Source organism: Propithecus coquereli, unplaced genomic scaffold (assembly GCF_000956105.1).
Source record: "Propithecus coquereli isolate 6110/MARCELLA unplaced genomic scaffold, Pcoq_1.0 Scaffold227, whole genome shotgun sequence".
NCBI lineage: Eukaryota > Metazoa > Chordata > Mammalia > Primates > Indriidae > Propithecus > Propithecus coquereli.
In genome coordinates, this window is record NW_012147808.1 from 2,498,843 (window position 1) to 2,517,697 (window position 18,855).

Genomic DNA, 18,855 nt, shown 5'->3' on the forward strand with positions numbered 1-18,855 from the left:
ATAAAAATGCAAAAGAGTGTATGGGGAGCTGCTAAAAATGCAGGTGCCCGTCCCCCACCCAAGAGTGTGCCATAGTATGTCTGGACCAGGGCCCATGAATCTGTTAGAAATGAGCACCCCAGAGGCATGTGCTGCCTGCCAGACTCAGGAACCGTTCCCTTAGCAGATGGTCACCCAACACCTCTGCGCTAGGTGCTGGGCTGAGCGCTGGCACCATGGCTGCAAATGGAGCCTCATCAGGGCCCATGGTCAGGCTTGTGCCTCAGCTCATCCCTCCTCAGAGCAGCCCTTTGAGGTCAGCATAGGAAGCACTTGGATCATTAGTTCCATTTTACAAGGGGGGAAGTGCAGGCACAGAGAGGTTCTTTGACCAGCCTAAGGTCACACAACCTGTAATAGCAGCTTCCCCTGGGATCCCACCCCACGCCCAGCTGTCTCTGCCCTCCAGGCCTCAGTCTCTCTATCAAACCAAGGGCTTGGACTCCCTTAGAGCATTTCCAACTCTGGATGCTGCAAGTCTGTGAAAGTTCCCAAATCTCTGCCACTTTTCTGAGAGCGACAGTGGCTGAGAAGAGAAAAATTCCCATTTAATGAACATTTGCCACATGTCTTGTCATTTAATTCCCACGAGATCCAATTTACAAATGGGGAAACTGTATCTCAGAAGTTATCTGCTCAAGGTCACCAGCCGGTGGGCTGGGGAGCTGGGACCCGCCAGGCTCCAAAGCCCAATCTCTTAACCTTGTTGCAGAAGTGGCTCTAGCCGTTCAGCAGGTGTGGTGTGTTCCTGCTGAGCCCCCAGCCCCTGTCCAGCCTCCTAGAGCCTGGCAGTCTGGTTGAGGCAACAGAAAGAGCCCAGTGAGCTGAGTGGGGCAGAGGTCAGGCCAGGCTCTGGTGGGGCAGCCCCCAGACCTCGCACCTCTGCCTTGTAGCTGGGGCCCGGCGCCTGAAGCAGCTGCTCAGCTTTGCCTTGGGAGGACTCTTGGGCAATGTGTTCCTGCACCTGCTACCCGAGGCCTGGGCTTACACATGCAGCGCCAGCCCTGGTGAGTGAGGCCACAGGCCATGGAGGAGAGGGCAGGAGTAGGCAGCTGGTGCCCATGCCCAGGGATGGCCTGGGCCCTGCCTGCTCTGCCAGGATGACTGGGAGAGCGCTTTTGGGTGTCTGGCTGGAACTTGCCGGGGGGGAGGACCATTGTCCTCCTAGTGCCCTGGCCCCTTTGGGGGTCCTGGGGCCCAGCTGCCCAACCAGCCAGTCCTAGCCCCCTGCCCCTGTCACTGCAGTGGACTAGATCCCATTCCAGATGGCCCCCTCCTATGGCCCTGGCTTGGCCTGGCCCATCAGTGCTGCCCCCTGCAGGTGGTGAGGGGCAGAGCCTGCAGCAGCAACAGCAGCTGGGGCTGTGGGTCATCGCTGGCATCCTGACCTTCCTGGTGTTGGAGAAGATGTTCCTGGACAGCAAGGAGAGGGAGAGGACCAGCCAGGTGAGCCCCAGACCCCAGGACCTGGATACATCAGCCTCTGTTCTGCCCAGGTGGTGGTGCCCAGGGCCTGGAGGCCCAGGTTCTGAGTCGAGCCCTCATCTTAGCCCTCTTTCCTGGGAGCTGTGGGAGGCTGGGCCATCACTTTGGGGAGTGATGGCATCAGCCCCTGCTTTGGCTCGTTCTGGTAGACTGATCATGACTGCAGTGTGGGTGTTGGCTTTGTTGAGCTTGTGGGTACCCAGCTGACCAAGGAGCAAAGTCTAGCCAGATAGGAGAGGTGTTCCTAGTTCTCCACCTCTCACTCCCCTTCTGTGTCTACCAGAAGTTGAGGGGGCATCTAATGTTACCTCTCCTTCCTTCTCCTGGCCCTAGGCCCCCTCCAAAGACCCCTCTACTGCTGCCTCTGCCGCCGCCACACTCAATGGAGGCCGCTGTCTGGCCCAGCGGGCTGCAGAGCCTGGCCTCGGTGTGGTGGTCCGGAGCATCAAAGTGAGTGGCCCGCTCAGGAATCCCACCCTGGAATCCCACCCCACCACCCAGCTGCCACACAGTCCCTAGTGGCCAGCCTGGCTCAGCCCTACCCGCCTGGCTCAGCCTGGCGCTCTCTCTTCCCTCCCAGGTCAGTGGCTATCTCAACCTGCTGGCCAACACCATCGACAACTTCACTCATGGGCTGGCCGTTGCTGCCAGCTTCCTTGTGAGCAAGAAGGTGAGGGGGGGTTGGGCAGGTGGGCTCAGGCAATTCTGGTGGCCCCTGTGTTGACTAGTTGGTTCTACCTACTTCTTGCTTCTCCCATTACCAGCACCCTCATCTAAGCACCAGCCCCCATCCTCCCTGCTGCTGTCCTGGACGCTGCCAGAGCCTCCTGGTTGGTGTCCCTGCACCTTCTTTCGTCCCGAGCCACTGGTCTGTTCTTGTTTCCAACACTCCTTGTTGGAATGCCTCTATCAAGCTGCTAGATGTTTGTCCCCCCGCCTCCCTCTGCCCTCTGTGCCCTGGCCGTGGTCTTCCTACTCTTCAACTGGCCAAGCTCTTTCCCACCTCACAGTTCCCTCTGCCTGGAATGTTCTTCCACCCACGCCTTAAACGGCTGACTGCTCGTCCTTCAAGCCTCAGCATAAATGCACTTTTTCAAAGAGGCCTCTGCTGACCGCCTCATCTAAAATAGGTCCCTGTTATTCCCGCCCCAGGACACCCGGTCCATCCTTGCCTTCACAGCACCTGCTGCTGTGTGTGCGCACGGTTCTGGGTGTGTCCCAGAACCTGTCTCTCCCCTCTAGACTGTTAGCTTCACGAGGGCAGGTGTCTGGTCCCCTTTAGTCCCTGCTATATTTCCAGTAGCCAACACAGAGTGAATCTCTGTAGAATGAGTGGGCAAGTGGGGTGCCCAGGCCCTGACACAGACCCCGCAGACTCAGGCTCCCCTCCCTGCAGATCGGGCTCCTGACGACCGTGGCCATCCTCCTGCATGAGATCCCCCATGAGGTGAGCGCTCAGAGGGCAGCCTCAAGGGGCCCAGGACCAAAGGGGTCCCATGGCCAGCATGGGTGTGGAGCTTGGGGAGGGCTTTAGGGTGGGCCTGCCTGGCAGTGGCAGGCTGGGGGCTGGGCTGTGTGGGCCTGGAGCATCTCACCCCACAGGCTGCAGCCGCCATCTCTGCCACACTCCTGCCTCTTCTGGATGGGGGTCCCAGGGACGGGGCAGGGCAGGGGGCTTGGTGTGTGTGTCTGTACATGAAGTGCTCAGGGGATCTGGGCCAGCTGGGGCGCAGGGTGAACATCTGGACCTCCCCTCAGGTGGGCGATTTTGCCATCCTGCTCCGGGCTGGCTTTGACCGATGGAGCGCAGCCAAGCTGCAACTCTCAACGGCGCTGGGGGGCCTGCTGGGCGCCTGCTTTGCCATCTGTACGCAGTCTCCCAAGGGAGTAGGTACGGGCGTGGAGGGTGGTGGCAGCAGGTGGTGGTCAGCAGAGGGGAGCCAACCAAAGGGCGTGGCTGCCCTGCTGCTGGTATCCAGGCCGGGGGCTGCCCTGGTCTCCCCTGCGGGAGGCAGTGGAACACTCACGGTCCCCTGGGTTCTCCTCCCACTGCAGAGGAGACGGTGGCCTGGATCCTGCCCTTCACCTCTGGCGGCTTTCTCTATATTGCCCTGGTGAACGTGCTGCCCGACCTCTTGGAGGAGGATGACCCGTGGTGAGTGACCTACTGACAGCCACTTACAGTGCCCTTAGGGGCCCAAGAGGGGGAGCTTCTGGCTGCTGCCCGCTCCCCCGGCCAGTGCCACCACCGTGAGCCCCGGCCCCTCTCCCCACAGGCACTCGCTGCAGCAGGTGCTTCTGCTCTGCACGGGCATCGTGGTGATGGTGCTGTTCTCGCTCTTCGTCGAATAACCATCCCTGACGCCCCCACCCCCTGAAAAGCAATAAGAGACTCGGATTCACTCTGTGACCGTGTATGTGAGAGGCCGAGAAGGCGAGTGCCTGTGAGAGAGAATGAGCCTCTGACCAGACAGGAGGGAGGGGTGTGTGTGTGTGTGTGTGCGCGCGCGCGTGTGTGTGGTGTGCACATGTGGGCAGAGGCGCGTGTGCGAGACCGACACTGTGATCCTCGTGCGCTGGGCCCAGGGCGCAGTGCAGTGCCTGCCCCAGTCAGGCTGTGTCATCTCTCCTTGCCACCCTGTCATCTTGCACCCCCAGAGTGAGCAGCAGCACTGGCCCCAAGCAGAGGCCTCACCCCACCGGAACCCCAGAAGGAGTGAGAACAGCCCAAGGAGCCCAGGGCTGCAGGGGACTCCCAAGCTGTCCTGCCTCCTGCTCCCCGCACCCCCGGCCTCTAGCCTGAGGGAGGAACCCCTCTGCTCATACACCCAGGCCCCAGGCAGCCTAGGTTGGAGTGGCTTCTCTCTGCTGTGTCCCTTTTCCCAGCCCTTCCTTCGCCACCTCGAAGCCAAAGAAAGGAAAGGCAGGTGCTCTTGTAGCCCCCCAGCCCCGCCCAGCACTGACAGTCCCAGCGCCAGCACTGAGCTGGGAGATGCTTTCTAAGACCTTTTCCTCAGGGCTGCCCGCCTAGGCCAGCTCCCGTTTGGCAGCACTGGCAACTCTTGCCACCTCCAGCTGCCAAACAGCAGCCTGCAGGGCAGCAAGCAGCCCCAGGCCAGCTCAGGGATGCTCCTGCCAGCACTGGGGCCGGGCGGAGACTCTGGGGGCCGGCAGAGGGGGAGCCCCGGCTGCCCTTCCCTGCCCGGGCCCCTTTCCTCTCCCACTGGGGTTGGGGTAAGGCAGGGGCGGTGAGGGCTCCGTTGTCAGCGCTCAGGAATGTGCTCTGGGAGAATGCTGAAGCCATAATCCCTAGCTATTTCCCTTGGCTGACGCCCAGGTACTCAGCTGGCCTGCTCCACAGCCAGGCTCCAGCCCTGCCCTTGACTGTGTTTTGGAAGTGGCTATCAAGAGGGTCTGAATGGTTTCATTAATATTATAGCAGTTTTGCTGTGGTTCTGTTTGTATCTGTAAGTACTTGTTCTATAGATAAGATACAAATAAATATTATCCACAAACTGGCTGCTTCTGTTCTGCACACCAGATTGCATGGCCGGGCAGGGCTTTCCCCAGTGCCCCAGCCAGAGCCTTGTCTCGGAACTGTCGCCCCTGCAGTGCATCTGGACATTTCCTGTGTTCCTGGCGGAACTTATCCCGATGATGGCTGAGCACTTACATGGGCCTGGCCCTATGCCATTTTAGCCCCTCACCACCCCTCAAGGACGTCGTCCTTATTTTTTTATTTTTATTGTTTTTGGAGACAGGGTCTCACTCTGTTGCCCAGGCTGGAATACAGTGGTATGATCATAGTTCACTGCAGCCTCAAACTCCTGAGCTCAAGCTATCCTCCCACCTCGGCCTCACAAGTAGCTGGGATTACAGGTGCACACCCCCACACCTGGCTAATTTTCCTATTTTGTAGAGACAGGATCTATGTTGCTCAGGCTGGTCTCGAACTCCTGACCTCAAGAGATCCTCTCGCCTCAGCCTCCCGAAGTGCTGGGGTTACAGGTATGAGCCACTGCACCCAAACTATATTATAGACAAAAACAAGCCAGGGCCTCTCCCCGCCCCCCCCCAATAAAGAAACGAACGAAGGAAGCGCCATCCACACAAACAAGCACAGCCAGGGCCGCACTCAATGAACATTCATTAAAAAAAAAAAAGGAAAGAGAAAATGAGATCCCTATTCTAAACCATATGCCTTCCCTTCCTCTGAATGTGCTGAGTATAACACCACCAGGCACCAGGGGGCACCACTTTCCCAGTGCTGTCTGGAGAAGGCGGGGAGGGGACTTTGGTCCACCCCTTTCCTCTCCTAGCTAACCAGGACAGCCCTCAGTAGCCCTATGGCCTGGATCACCAGTCTGGGCAGCGTCATGACATCTGGGATAGGTGGGTGGGAGACGAATCAGCGACATTCTCAGCTAGGAGTACTTGGCTTTCAGTATTTCTATCAGCAAAACATATAAAAGGGACAGAATATCTGCTTCATCTAATTGTGACTAACCAGTAAGATAACTGTCTCAAGGACCTGATGAGGTCTGGGCTTGAAAGATCTGAGGAACAAATTCAGGACTGTCTCCTACCTCAGCAGGTGCTCAGGCCTGCTCGCCATGGTGGCGAACCCTGCCAGGTGGCAGACAAAACACATGCCAGCAGCACACACAGCCCACTGAGGAAGGCAGGGGGCCCATTTTATGGATGAGGAAGCCAAGATGGGTGAGGGTGGTCCCTGTGGGGGAACTCAGGTGTCATGGCCAAGAGTGAGTGCCCTCCTTGGTTAGAAGAGGGAACAGGAACGCTAGAGTGGGGGAAGCTGAGTCCAGAGCAGGGGACGGAACTAGAAGCACTTCAGGGACGTGCTGCTGGGCTCCTGCAGCAGGGGCTGGGAAGTCAGTGGGAGTGCCAAGCTGAGCGCCATGACCCGGGGTGAGAAGCGAGGAAATCAGAGCCGAGAAGGAACAGGCCTGGCCAGGAGGGTCAGTGGCTTGCTGTGCTCATGTCCACATGGGGAGGGGAAAGAAAGGGGGAAAGGAGGAAGGAGCGGCGTAGGGGCTTTTGCCAGTGGGCAAGCGAGAGCTGAGTTCTGAAGGGCCATCACTTTGAAAGGCCAGCTGAGACCGCCAAAGTAGACTGGCTTCATTCCCAGTCCTGGCTTTTACTCCCAGCTGTGCCACCTACTAGTTGTGCGATCTCAGCCCAGTTGCTTAAATGCATCTATAAAATGGGGACACTCTATTAGTGGTTACCTGATAACTAGGTAAGATTACGCATTGAGACCTGCATGGCACACGGCCCAGTGAGCCTTCAGTGAGTGGCGACCACGCTAGCTGGGTGACAGGCTGGAGAGCTGGAAGGTTGGTGGTGCACCCGAGTGCCGGTGAGATCCTAAAGCAACTGTGACAAGATGTGGGGCCTGACGACAAGAAGGCAGAATGGGGAAGGGGGAGCCAGAACAGTGTGACAGAAGTCAGGCCTAGAAGGGCTCTCAGAGTGGATCCTGGTCCAGGCTCATTTTTCGGCCAGAAGAAATGGGCAGAGAGCTAATGGGGGCAAGTGGAGAAACAGGAGGCCCAGGGGCCAGGAAACAAGGGACGAGTTTGGACAGTCAAAGACCCAAAGCCTGGCTTTACAATGTGGCAGGGACTGGCGCCAGAGCACCAAAATGCAAAAAGAAGGGCACGGCTGGCTTCTATTTAGGCCCTTCATTCGGGAACTGCAGGGCCACAAGCCTCTGACAGCGCAGAGAGGGCAGTGAATATGGAGGGGGGCTCTCAGGTTGGGGAGGTCTGAAGGCCCTGGGCAACAGCTACAGCACCATGCTCTGGGGTGGGCCTCACCCTGACATGGGTTTGGAGCCCACGGCCATCTCCCAGATGTTTCCAGGCTGCAGCACCTGGGGAAGGTGCCTCCTGCACAACCCCCACTCCTCACCCAGAGCCCAGGGAAGGCGAGACAGCCAGTGGCAGGGATCCCAAACCATCTTTTATTATACATTTTAACCAGCAAGAGAGGGGAGGCAGGCCTGGGGCGCCCCTAGGCATAGTACTGCAGGTTGGCTTTCTTCTTGGCCTGCACCTCCAGGATGCCCTCCATGTAGTCCTCATGGGTGAGCTCCGTGGCACCCCTGCGCAGTGCGATCATGCCCTGCAGCCGGGACAGACAGAATCTAGGTGCCTCCCCGCAGAACCCCCAGCCCAGCTCCCAGAGGTATGGGCCTTCCCAGCCTTTCTCTCAGTTGTCTCCACCAGCCAAATGCCCCTGTCCTGCCTAGGGAAGGAGTAAGAAGGCAGGAAGTGACCCGCCCACCCCAGCTGACCACTCACCGCCTCCACACACACAGCCTTGCACTGGGCCCCGTTGAAGTCATCCGTACAGCGGGCCAGCTCCTCGTAGTTCACGTCAGGACTGGGGAGAGGACAGACGCCACAGGTTCAGTTGCCACGGGGAGGGGAGGGAGGGGCAGATATCCTCCCAGGCCCCCATAAAGCAGCAAAGTCAATTTTCCTGTGACCAGAGGCAAGTCCTTTACCTACTGAACCCTGTTTTCTTCTCAGTACAAGATGGAGGGGAAGAGGAGCAAGTTAAAGCAGGTTAGACCAGGACATCTTAGTCTCCTGAGCTCTGGCCTTCTAGAAATCTGCATCTGAGACTCCAGGGACTGGCTCGGCCTGAGGCAGGGGAGCAGGGGCTTGTGGAGACAAAAGATGGTCTCAACATTCCCCCTCCAGAGCGGCCCTGCATCCACAGTGCTGCTGCCGCTGTCCTCATTGTGTGCCGAAAACGGTGTGACGTCACATTTAATCCTTAGCTTGACGCCATGAAGTCGGTGCTATCACCCTCAAGTCCCAAATCAGAAAACTGTGGCTTAGAGAGGCTACCCTACCTGCTGAAAGTCATACAGATCTGAACGCAGGTCCACCTGGACCCCGGCTAGATTCCCTGGGCCATGCTTGGGCTGTGCTCATTTGCTGGGATGTGGGAAGTTGGGGATCTGAGCGCCTCTGGCCTGGAAGCCTTCAGATAGCGATGGGGGCTGGGCAGAGCAGGTGGAGTCTCAGGAGCAGAGCACCCAGAATTAGGGCCTGGGCCCCAGCAAGATTCTGTACCAGGCCACCGTGTGGAACAGCACTGCCTGTGCATGGGGAGCCGGAGGTGGTGGACTCAGAGGCTGGGCAAGCTCAGCACCAAGAAGGTGACAGGGACGCCCTTCTGCTGCCTGTTCAGGTCTCAGTGCCTTGCCCTCGTCCTACTCACCTGACGTTCATCTTTCGGGAGTGGATCTGCATAATTCTGGCCCGGGCCTCCTCGTTGGGCATTGGGAACTCGATCTTGCGGTCCAGGCGGCCTGAGCGGAGCAGGGCGGGGTCCAGGATGTCCACCCTGTTGGTGGCTGCAATTACCTGAGGAAGGGGAGAAGCAGCAACTTGAATCGAGGAGCAAGGCGTTCACAGACGAGCACAGTCACAGTCATAAAAGGCAGCCAGGCAGCCAGGGTGTGGGTGAGATACAGGGATGTTAGAGACAGAACCAAATTCTAATTCTGGCTCCACCACTCACAAGCTGGGTGACCTGAGACAGTCCTCTGACCTCTAAGCCTCATTTTCTTCATCTGGGAAATGAAAGTGATACTCACCTTTACTTGGGTGTTGGGCTGGAAGCCATCCAGCTGGTTCAGAAGCTCCAGCATTGTCCTCTGTACCTCCCGGTCCCCGGCCTTCTCGCTGTCAAAGCTGGGGCACACACAAGGCCCAGGACACTGGTGAGGCCACAGCTTGGGCAGAGCCCTCCCCTTCTCCACCCACCAGAAGCCTAACCCAACCTGTTCAAGATAGGGAAATGGTTCGCTCAACTTGGAGCCCCGAGCCCAGGGACAGGCACTAATATGGTGTCGCTAATTATGGACTGCAAAACTCGGAGACTGAAGAGGTACTGAGATCAGGTGCTGGGCTGAAGATAAAGCAGTGAGCAAAACCAGGCCTATCAGCCCAATGAATCTGTGGCTGCAAACTGAGCTAAAGCTTAGGAAGTGCCCCTAAGGCTGAGATATGAAAGCTGAAAACACCGTGGCTGGGAAACCAACCAGTGGAGGACAAGGAAAGAGCCAGAATGGGCCTAAAAACCAGGGGATACTGTGGAGGGTGTCCAGAGCAGGAGGCGGGGGTAGGTAGAAGCTGCCACACAGGGGCTTTGCGGGCCAGGGCAACTCCAGCATTTATCCCAAGGAACAAGAGGGAGGCCCAGGAAGGGTTTTAACAGGATCAGTCTGGGTGAGGGACTGTGAGTACACGCCAGTGAGGTGGCCAGATTTGTTCTGAAAGGACCATGCTGGCAGCTGTGAGGAGAATGGCCAGAGAAGCAGGGAGGCTGGTTAGGAGAGAATTTAGGGAAGTAGAGCCACAAGAACAGAGGAGCCATTGTCCCAGGGGGAGGAGGGGGCAGGGTGAAAAAGAGCTGGAATTTGGCACAATAGAGAGTCGGGACACTGCTAAGAGGTCTCCTGCTCCTCCAACCCCCCACTCCCTTACCGCTTGGTGCCGATGGCATCCAGCTCATCAATGAAAATAATAGATGGAGCTTTCTCCTTGGCCAAGGCGAAGGCATCCCGGACCAGCTTGGCACCATCCCCAATGAACATCTGTACCAGCTGGGGGCCGGCCAGCTTTAGGAAGGTGGCCTGGCGGGAAGGGGTTGGTAGGGTCAGGCCAAAGGCAGAGGCCCCTTGGAGCCTGTAGGGTAGAGCGTCACCTCTCACTGCTTCATCCTCATCCCTCCCAAAGTGCTCACCTTAGTCTGTGCAGCACAAGCCCGGGCCAGCAGGGTCTTCCCCGTACCCGGAGGTCCGTACATCAGCACCCCCTTTGGAGGCTGAATCCCCAAGTTCTCAAACTTCTCCTTGTGGTTCATTGGCAGGACAATGGCCTCTACCAGCTGCCAAGAAGAAGTCCTGGGTGAGGAGATGAAGCCCTGAGGGCTCCTACAATCCAGCCCTCAATGCTTTGGCCCCAATCTGCCCATCTCCTCCTACTCCAATTCAGGGACACGTCCTCTCCTTCCCCCATGTCAAGAGGACACAGAACGCTCACTCCCACCAAGGCTGGCTATGGCCTCTCCAGGACCAGGAGGATATGGCAGAAAGACACTGGGCCAGGAACCAGGAGCTAGAGTTCCAGTCCTGGCTCTGGCACTAACTTTCTGTGACCTGGGGCAAGTCACTCAACCTCTCTGGACCTCTGTCTCCTAACCTGTCACATGGCACCCCTCCGTACCTCCCTAGGATGCGAGGCACATTAGGGAGACGTGCTGTGGTCAATGATGTGGAGAAACCGTAAGGCTGACGAGGCTGCTGGCAGCTGCCAGGCCTCCCTCACCTCCTGGATCTGCTTGTCCAAGCCCCCGATGTCACTGTATTGCTCTGTGGGCCTCTCATCCACCTCCATGGCCTTCACCCGTGAGTCGTACTCTGTGGGCAGGGTCTCCAGGATCAGATAGGAGTCTTTGTTCACACCCTGAGGACACAGCACAGGACCTTCAGATTTGTCCCAGCTCAAGGCCTACCTAACTGGGGAAAGACAAGTGTCTGTAGAGTGAAAGGAAGGATATAAGACTGGGCAACACAAGAAACAAAGAGCAAGTAGACAGGATCCCAGATTCTCTGGGCTGCTCTACTGAGATCCAGAGCCAATAGTGACCTGAGGCCAAGGCAGGGGCTCAGCTAGTAGGTGGGAGAAACCTGGCTGGAAAAGCCATGCCTGGGCTCAGGCCCACTCACCACCAGGTCTCCCGGCTTCAGCTTTTCGGCATCCACCAACCCAATCACAGGCAGGAAGTACGTCTGTAGGAAAGATTACAGATGCAGTCTCAGTGTCCTCAGGAAGGCTCCCTTGTACTGTCCCACATCCACCCCTCACTGTCCTCTGTTCTCCCATCATTGTGCCAGACTCACCTGTCGTGTAGAGGTTTTGATCACGGCACACTTGCCCTTCCTCTGGGAGTCCAGGTCAATATTGGCACCATCCTCCTCTTGGTCATTGGGGTCAACATCCAGTAGCTGGGAAGGGAAAAAGCTCAATGCCTTGAACTCCCCAAAGCCCAGTGCTTCCTGGGCTGAGATAGTTCTTAACACTTGCAGGGCTGGCCATCATTATCTTTCTCCTCCAACTAGCCCTGAGCCTGGCAGAGTTGTGCCTGATAAACCTGAGGATTGGTAAGATCTCTGTGTAGCCACTGCCTCTCTGCACAGGGCTCATTTACCCCGGGGGAAGAGTAACCAATAGTAAAGGAGACATGAGACTTCCAAGGCCCTTGCAGACCCTATATCTCCCCACTGGAAGTGCATACTAGGGAGGGGGCCCCAGGAAGTGTAGCTTTATCAGGCAGTTTGACCTCAAAACCTTGACCCATTCTTTCCCTAGTGGCCCCATCCCAGACTGTCCCCAAGCCCTACTCAACCCCTCTTCCCCTCCACATACACACACACCTCGATAACGTTGGAGACAAGGTACGGCAGGGTCTTGTTCACTTTAATTTTCTCACTGTTTTCTTTGATCTTATCCTTCATGGCTTGGAGTTCATGAGTGACTCGCAGTACTTCACTCTTCATGATCTGGAATGCAGATGAGTGGATGAGCAAAGTACAGCCCTGGCTCCGCTTATGCTAGGGCCCAGTAACTGGTGAGGTCCAAGCTGCCCAGGGGACCCTTCCACATCCATTCACCTAGCCCTAAGGCTCTCTGAAAGCCGAGCCTGATTGTGTCCACATTCTGCAGAAATCAAAACAGGAGGCCAGCCTCCTGGGAAAGTAGCTGTAGTATTTGGGAAAGAGTAGGCCTCTGAGTCCGGCAAATATAGGTTTTAGGTTCTACCTCTTGGTAAGGGCTGGGTACTTTACCACAGTAAAAAAAAATCTCTGAGCCTCAGTTTCCTCACCTGTAAAATGGGGATTTACTAAAAGGATCCTTGAGAGAAACACTTAAAGTTCTTTTTGGGAAAAGCAGTCTATTAATTCCTGATCTCAGCCCTGATCTCCAACCCCTTTGTCTCTCTTCTTGTCCCTTTCAAGGTTTAGTTTTCTTTTCTCTTTTCCTGGTCCAAGGAGGAAGCCGCGGGCCCCACGCCTCCCCCAGACTGTCTGAGAAGGAAGCAGGAGAGGTGACTGGGATCGCCAGGGCCCGTCCTGCGGGGGCTCCACGGCCTGCACAGGGACGTGCGCCCACCTTGATCTCACTGTCCAGCAGCCGTGTGCGCTGGATGATCTCTTCTGTGGACATCTTGAGCACCTCCTCCCCAATTCCATCTTGCTGTTAAAAAAAATTATTTATATACTTACTTATTTACTTCTACTCAGGGCAAGCATCCCGCGTTCTCCGAACTCACAGCCTCAGTTTCCCAGCCCATAATAACAAGAATGAAGGAGTCAGGACCCCTGCCTGCATCCAAGCGAACTGAACCCCGGGACCAGGCCAGACCTTGACCCCCCAGCCATCCCCTCCCCTTCTGGCAAGTGCGTCTCCCAGGTGGCCCCGGCTAGGGGATCCCCAGCGCTCCCGGTGCCCACCTCAGCCTCATCCCACACGGTCGCCATCTTCTCCTGCCGAGTCACTGGACTCTCCTGATTCGGCGGCAGATTCATTTCCAGGAGGGAAAGGCCGAAGAGAGGGCTGGGCAGGAGCCGCGGACGGAGATTAATGCCGTCTTTCTTAACGTCTTCTTCTCGACTGGTGGCGAACCTCTCCCCCCAAATCCTGACTCTTCACCGGATAAGCTCCAGCCGCCCTGCCTCAGCGAATCTACTCCTCCGATTCTAAAGACCAAGCCCGGGCCACAGGCCCCGCCCTCGCGCTGTTTTTTGCCTGGCGCGAGAGGAGGGGCCGCTATTGGCCGGCGCGCGAGATGCTCCCCCCCCCTCCCGGTGTAAAACCGGAAGGGGAGGGAGAAAAGGAAGGATCCGCGAGGGCCCTTGGGAAATGTAGTTTTGTTTTGTTTTTTTTTTTTTGAGACAGAATGTCACTCCTTTGCCCTGGCTAGAATGAGTGCCGTGGCGTCAGCCTAGCTCACAGCAACCTCACACTCCTGCCTCCCGAGTAGCTGGGACTACAGGCATGCGCCACCATGCCCGGCTAATTTTTTCTATATATTTTTAGTTGTCCGATTAATTTCATTCTCATTTTGGTAGAGGCGGGGTCTCGCTCTTGCTCAGGCTGGTCTGGAACTCCTGAGCTCAAACAACCCGCCCGCTTTGGCCTCCCAGAGAGCTAGGATTACAGGCGTGAGCCACCGCGCCCGGCACGGGAAATGTAGTTTTGATTTGGCCTGTACCTGGAAGGGAGCTTGCGATGGGGCACATTGCAACTCAAAACGTGGCCTGGCTATGAGTGAGGGTATTTGCACGATAGCATTGCCTCCTAAATCATAAACAACATACACCGGCCGTGTGCAAAGGGCTAAACAGGCATGCCACCTCAGCCTGCTTTTTTACAATTATTAACTTTGAATACAAGCTGACTACCAAGAGTTACCAGAATCATTAACTAGTTTTAAAGAGAGAAATTGCTGCTGCTGCCGCTGCTAACGTCGTCTTCGGAAGCAGACGCCACACAATTGTCCACGTGGGAAGAACTCCGTTGACAATCAGTCTCTACAATTAAAAACATTATGACTCATGTCTGAAATCCTTTGTTTTCTCTGTCCATGGTTAGTTATCTCAGTAAGCAGGGCAGATCTCTTTGGATAATACGAAACTCATTTGTTGTACTGTGTCTGCTACTCTGAAGAATCCCACCTAATCACTTTGAGGTGAGCTCCAGGGCCCCCCTCACATGAACTTCATGTAAACCACGTTGCTTATATTTCAAGTCAAACCATCACAGATACTCTCTGAACTTGATGAAAATCTGTGCAGTGGTTTTCCTGGAATGCAGTTGAAGGAAGAAATTTTTCCTTAGATAACATTTGCAGCTGCTCACCCAGGCTGACAAAGCACCTCCGCAGGTAGCAATAATTTATTCTATTCTCTCAACAGCCCTGCTCTGTGGACAGATTGAATTACTATTCTCAAGTTTAATAAGCATATGTCAGCTCAGAGAGGTTAAGTGAGTTGCCAGAGGTCATTCATCAAATCACCATCAGCACTGGAACTACTGATCCTGAATTCCCACTTTTCAGAGTTGCCTGACAAGAGTTAAGAAGCCCAGCTGGGAAAGAGACTGTCCCGTCTATGATGGCCTCATCACACCTGGGGCAAGTGGCTCCCATTCTGGGGCCTACATTTCGGGATCCTGAAAGTCGGAATATGTTTAGAAAGCCTCCCAGACTGGGCCTATGATGGGTGATAGTCTCTCCTTGATCAAACTTTAGGTAGGCTCCTCTGAGCCCCCTTTTTGATTAGGCCTCATGGCCTAGTCTTTGGGCCCTGTCATTAGCCTGCCTAGCCCAGTTTTTGCAAAAATCCTGCTCAGTTTAACACAATCTCCCCCACTCTTGCTACCTGATCACCCCCATATCTGATCAAGATCCTCACCCCCTACGTTTGATGTGTAAATCCTTGGCCTGCTTTTAGCAAGAATCTCCCTTCCATCCTTTCTCCACTGTTCCATCTCTAGGAGGGCCCAAATAAAAAAAAAAAAAAAATCCCCCTTCCCTTGATACCTCCTCTTAATAATTTTCCATCCACTGACCCCCTCACTCTCTTTGTTGGCTATAAATCCCCAGCTGTCTTTGCTGTATTTGGAATTGAGCTTAGTTCTATACTGAAATCTCTTTCCCCTAGTGCAATAGTACTGGAGAAAATCGGTCTTCATTGCCTTTAGCGTCCAGCCTTATTTCTCTTTAACAGTAGTACTGACTAGAGTAGCCTGGTGCTCAGACTCAATGAGCAGAGTCTGATGGGAGCTTCTTTCACGTCCAAGAGGCTATTAAGGAAGAGAGCTAGATTTGGCCTTGGTGCATCCAAGAAGTGGAAGAACTAGGACTCTACTAGCAGAGACTTCAGGGAGACTTAAGAATGGACTTCTCTATGAAATGGAAGAGGCTGTCCTAGGAGGTACTGAGCTCCCTATCATAGGAAGCAGGAAGGCCATGTGGGACCACAACCTGGTGGAATGTTAGACAGATTGGCCCACATGGCATTTTAAGGATCTTTCTAGACTGAACATCTCATTCTTTGATCCTAGCTAGAATGTCAGAGATTGATTGTCTTAGGAGCCCAGGGGTAAGGATGTCTTGGGTGAGGTGGGAAGAAAAGGAGAACAGTTCATGAAGATTCAGGTTGCTCAAAGAGATCAAGGAAGTACCAGGAGGACAGTCCCAGCAGGGAGCTGAGAGCTTGGGGCAGAGCATGTCCTAAGAGAAAAAGAAGTAGGCCCAGCTTGGGGCCTCTGGTTCATTTGGGCCTCTAGAGAGGAGAAGAGGCCTAGGCCAGGCCTAGAGCAGGGTGGGGTGGGGGGTCCTGGGACCTAGGATGCTGCATGGAGAGAGGCTGGAGCTAGGAATGAATCAGGAAGGACTGGGCAACCCCATTATAACCCCAGGCTCCTGGGGGAGTGGGAGGAAGGCAGAACCCAGCTCTGCCATGTGACCCTGGGCAAGTCTGGTTTCCTCCCTGGACCTCGGTTTCTCCATGTGGGAAATGGAGAGGCCCTCATACGGACCACACAGGGTTCTGGTGAAGATTAAATGGATGCGAAAAGCTTAAACTGTAGAAAAACAGTCGTTTCTGTCTCAGCATCAGGCAGGGGTGAGAGCCACCCGCCTCTAACCTGTTCCCCACAGAATAGCCAGAGAAATCTTTCCGAAACCAGATCTGGTCATGGTACCCCACTACCTCAAAAACAAAAACAATAGACAAACAAAGCCCTCTTGAAGACTTCCATTGTTTTTAGGATAGAGACCGAAGTCCCTGTGGCCTGGCCCTGACTACAGCTGCAGTGCACCCTGCACAAGGGCCCTCCCGCCCCGTGCTTGGGCCTCTGCCTGTTGCTGGGTTCCTCAAACCCACCAACTCCTCCTGCCTCTGGGCCTTTGCTTCTGCTCTTCCCAGAACCCCATGTTTCTCCTGGAAACTGGAGAACTCCTTCGTATGTAAGTCCGTCCCAAAGCCCTCCCTGACCCCCAAAGACCAGGGGAAGTCTTGCTTTTTCTCCCACACTCCTGCACTGCACTTACCAGGCCGATACTCTCGTTGTTTGTCTCTCCTTTCCCTGGGTCATAAACTCCATGGGCACATGTGTCTGATTTGTTTACCATGAGTCACCAAGGGCTTAGGAAAGTGCCTGAAACACAAAAAATATTTTCAAATAAAAATGAATTCTATCCCAAGCCACAGGCTGGACAAATCTCTTCTCCAAAGTCCTGCACTCTAACCCCTAAGCACCCCCTCTGGCCAGGCCCAGCTGGTCTCAGTCGCTGGTGGAGAGAGAATCTACAACACCAAAGGGTCCTTTCTGTTGCTCAGACCAAAACCTTGGAGTCTTGCTTGACTTCTCTCTCCCCACACCACATCCAGTCCGCCTGTCGATTCTACCTTACGCAAACATCCGGAACTTGGAAATGGTAAGATCTGAATCAAAATAATCTAGCGGAGGGCATGGAGCTGGGGGCGGGGGGTGGGGACCATAAACTAAGCACAATTGTCCGTGTGCTGGATATGAATAGTTAAGGCTGAGATGGAGACGCACTGTACTCCTCACTCTACTTTTGTATCTATTTGAAAATTTCCAGAACAAAAGATCTATCCCCTCCCAACTGCAGAATGTGACCGTTTCTCATCACCTCTATGGCCTATCACCACGGTTCAAGCAACCATCATCTCTCACCTGGATTATTGCAGGGGCCTCTTCGTTGGTTTCCCAGCTTCTACTCTAACCTTCCTGTGATGGTTCATTTGATGTGTCAATTGGACTGGGCAGTGGGGTGCCCAGATATTTGGCCAAACATCATTCTGGGTGTTTCTGTGAGGCTGTTTTCAGATGAGAGTGACATGCAAATCAGGAGACTGAGTAAGGCAGATTGCACCCCCCTAACGTGGGTGGGCCCCATTCAATCAGTTGAAGGCCTGAATAGAACAAAAAGGCTGAGTCACAGTGAGTTCTTCTGCCAGACTCCCTTCAAACAGCCACAAAGCCGCCCTCTGCCTTTGAACACTAGCCGGAACATCAGTTCTTCTGGGGCTTGAGCCTGACAGCTTTCAGAGGGGACCTACACCATCAGCTCTCCTGGGTCTCCAGAACTCACCCTGCAGATCTTGGGACTTGCCAGACTCCATGATCACATGAGCCAATCCCTTATACGAAGTCTCTTTACACACATACAAAGAGATCCTGCTGGTTCTGTTTCTCTGGACGTTTCCTAAAATGTATTATTTTGAAAAATCTTTTATTTTTAAAAATGTTAAACATACAAAAAAGTTGAAAGAATAGACAATGAACACCCATGTTCCTTTCACCTAGATTTGCCAACTGATAACTTTTGCTACATTTGCTTTCAGGGTGTGTGTGTGTGTGTGTATGTGTGTGTACACACACTTTTTTCTGAACCATTTCAAAATAATAAAGTTACAGATTTTATGACACTTCACTTCTAAATATTTCAGCTTGTCTCCTAAGAACAAAGACATTCTCATATGCAATTACAGCACACTGGTAGTATAATACAGTGTCATCCCCAAGGAATTAATATTGATGCAATAACATCTAATATATAGTTCATATTAAAATTTCCTCAGTTCTTTCCCAAACGTCCCTTATAGCCTTAAAAAAAAAAATCCATTATCAAGTCAAGGGTCACACTTTGCATTTAGCTGTCACGTCGCTTTAGTCTCCTTTAATCTAGAACAGGCACCCACCCTTTTTGGTCTTTCACAGCCTTGACATTTTTGAAGCATCCAGGCAGTTGTCTAATAGCGAGTCTGTTCTTAACATAGCAACCAGAGGAATTCTCGTAAAACCTAGTCAGATCACGTCACTCCTCTGCTCAGAACCCTGCAGCAGCTGCCGGACTCGCTCAGAATAAGAGCCAAAGTCCTTCACAAGGCCCACGTGTGTTCACACCCCCGCAATCTCTCCAGGTCCCCAGCCGGTCCTCCTTCCCTCTTCTCACAGTTACAGGCCCCCTTGCTGTTCTTTCACCATGTCAGGCAAGCTCCTGTGTTAGCAGCCTGGTCCCTTTTCCTAGAATGCTCTTTCCAGGATACCTGCTTGGTTTACTCCCTCACCTCCCTCAAGTCTTGGCTCAAATGCCACCTTCTCAATGAGGCCCACCTTAAAACCACTCTAACACTGCAGCCCACCCTCCCTACCCCGCTGTCCCACCCTCCCCATTCCCCTATTCCACTCT

At 54.5% G+C, this 18,855-nt stretch overlaps 2 protein-coding genes across 4 annotated transcripts in view; one reads left to right on the forward strand and one right to left on the reverse strand.

Moving 5' to 3' along the window:
• The window catches only part of SLC39A13 (solute carrier family 39 (zinc transporter), member 13), an 8,394-nt gene extending 3,361 nt beyond the window's left edge, over window positions 1-5,033 (forward strand). Inside the window, exons 3-10 of one of the 3 annotated variants that reach the window (XM_012645145.1) lie at window positions 933-1,046; window positions 1,361-1,485; window positions 1,858-1,974; window positions 2,105-2,194; window positions 2,921-2,971; window positions 3,283-3,415; window positions 3,580-3,679; window positions 3,801-5,033. In XM_012645145.1, coding sequence (XP_012500599.1) covers window positions 933-1,046; window positions 1,361-1,485; window positions 1,858-1,974; window positions 2,105-2,194; window positions 2,921-2,971; window positions 3,283-3,415; window positions 3,580-3,679; window positions 3,801-3,876 — 806 coding nt within the window. In that variant the 3' untranslated portion in view covers window positions 3,877-5,033. Of the gene's footprint in view, window positions 1-932; window positions 1,047-1,360; window positions 1,486-1,857; window positions 1,975-2,104; window positions 2,195-2,920; window positions 2,972-3,282; window positions 3,416-3,579; window positions 3,680-3,800 lie in introns of those variants that run through there. The other 2 variants (XM_012645146.1, XM_012645147.1) reach the window with 2 other exon arrangements.
• A 2,454-nt stretch (window positions 5,034-7,487) lies between these two features.
• On the reverse strand, window positions 7,488-13,351 carry PSMC3 (proteasome (prosome, macropain) 26S subunit, ATPase, 3). The gene is made up of 12 exons (XM_012645144.1): window positions 13,082-13,351; window positions 12,741-12,824; window positions 12,005-12,130; window positions 11,471-11,575; window positions 11,297-11,359; window positions 10,896-11,033; window positions 10,312-10,455; window positions 10,053-10,201; window positions 9,161-9,257; window positions 8,782-8,927; window positions 7,851-7,932; window positions 7,488-7,671 (listed from the first exon to the last, which is right to left on the reverse strand). The coding sequence occupies exons 1-12, from the start codon at window positions 13,154-13,156 to the stop codon at window positions 7,561-7,563; spliced, it is 1,320 nt and encodes a 439-aa protein (XP_012500598.1). The 5' UTR covers window positions 13,157-13,351; the 3' UTR covers window positions 7,488-7,560.
• Window positions 13,352-18,855: the final 5,504 nt, after the last annotated feature.

Coding starts and splice junctions, on each gene's coding strand:
- PSMC3 (XM_012645144.1), bottom strand. CDS start 13,156: ATGAATCTGCCGCCGAATCAGGAGAGTCCAGTGACTCGGCAGGAGAAG. Junction 8,928..9,160: donor AGCCCAACACCCAAGTAAAG/GTGAGTATCACT, acceptor CCCCTTCCTCAG/GTAATTGCAGCCACCAACAG. Junction 7,933..8,781: donor TCCCGAAAGATGAACGTCAG/GTGAGTAGGACG, acceptor TCCTCTCCCCAG/TCCTGACGTGAACTACGAGG.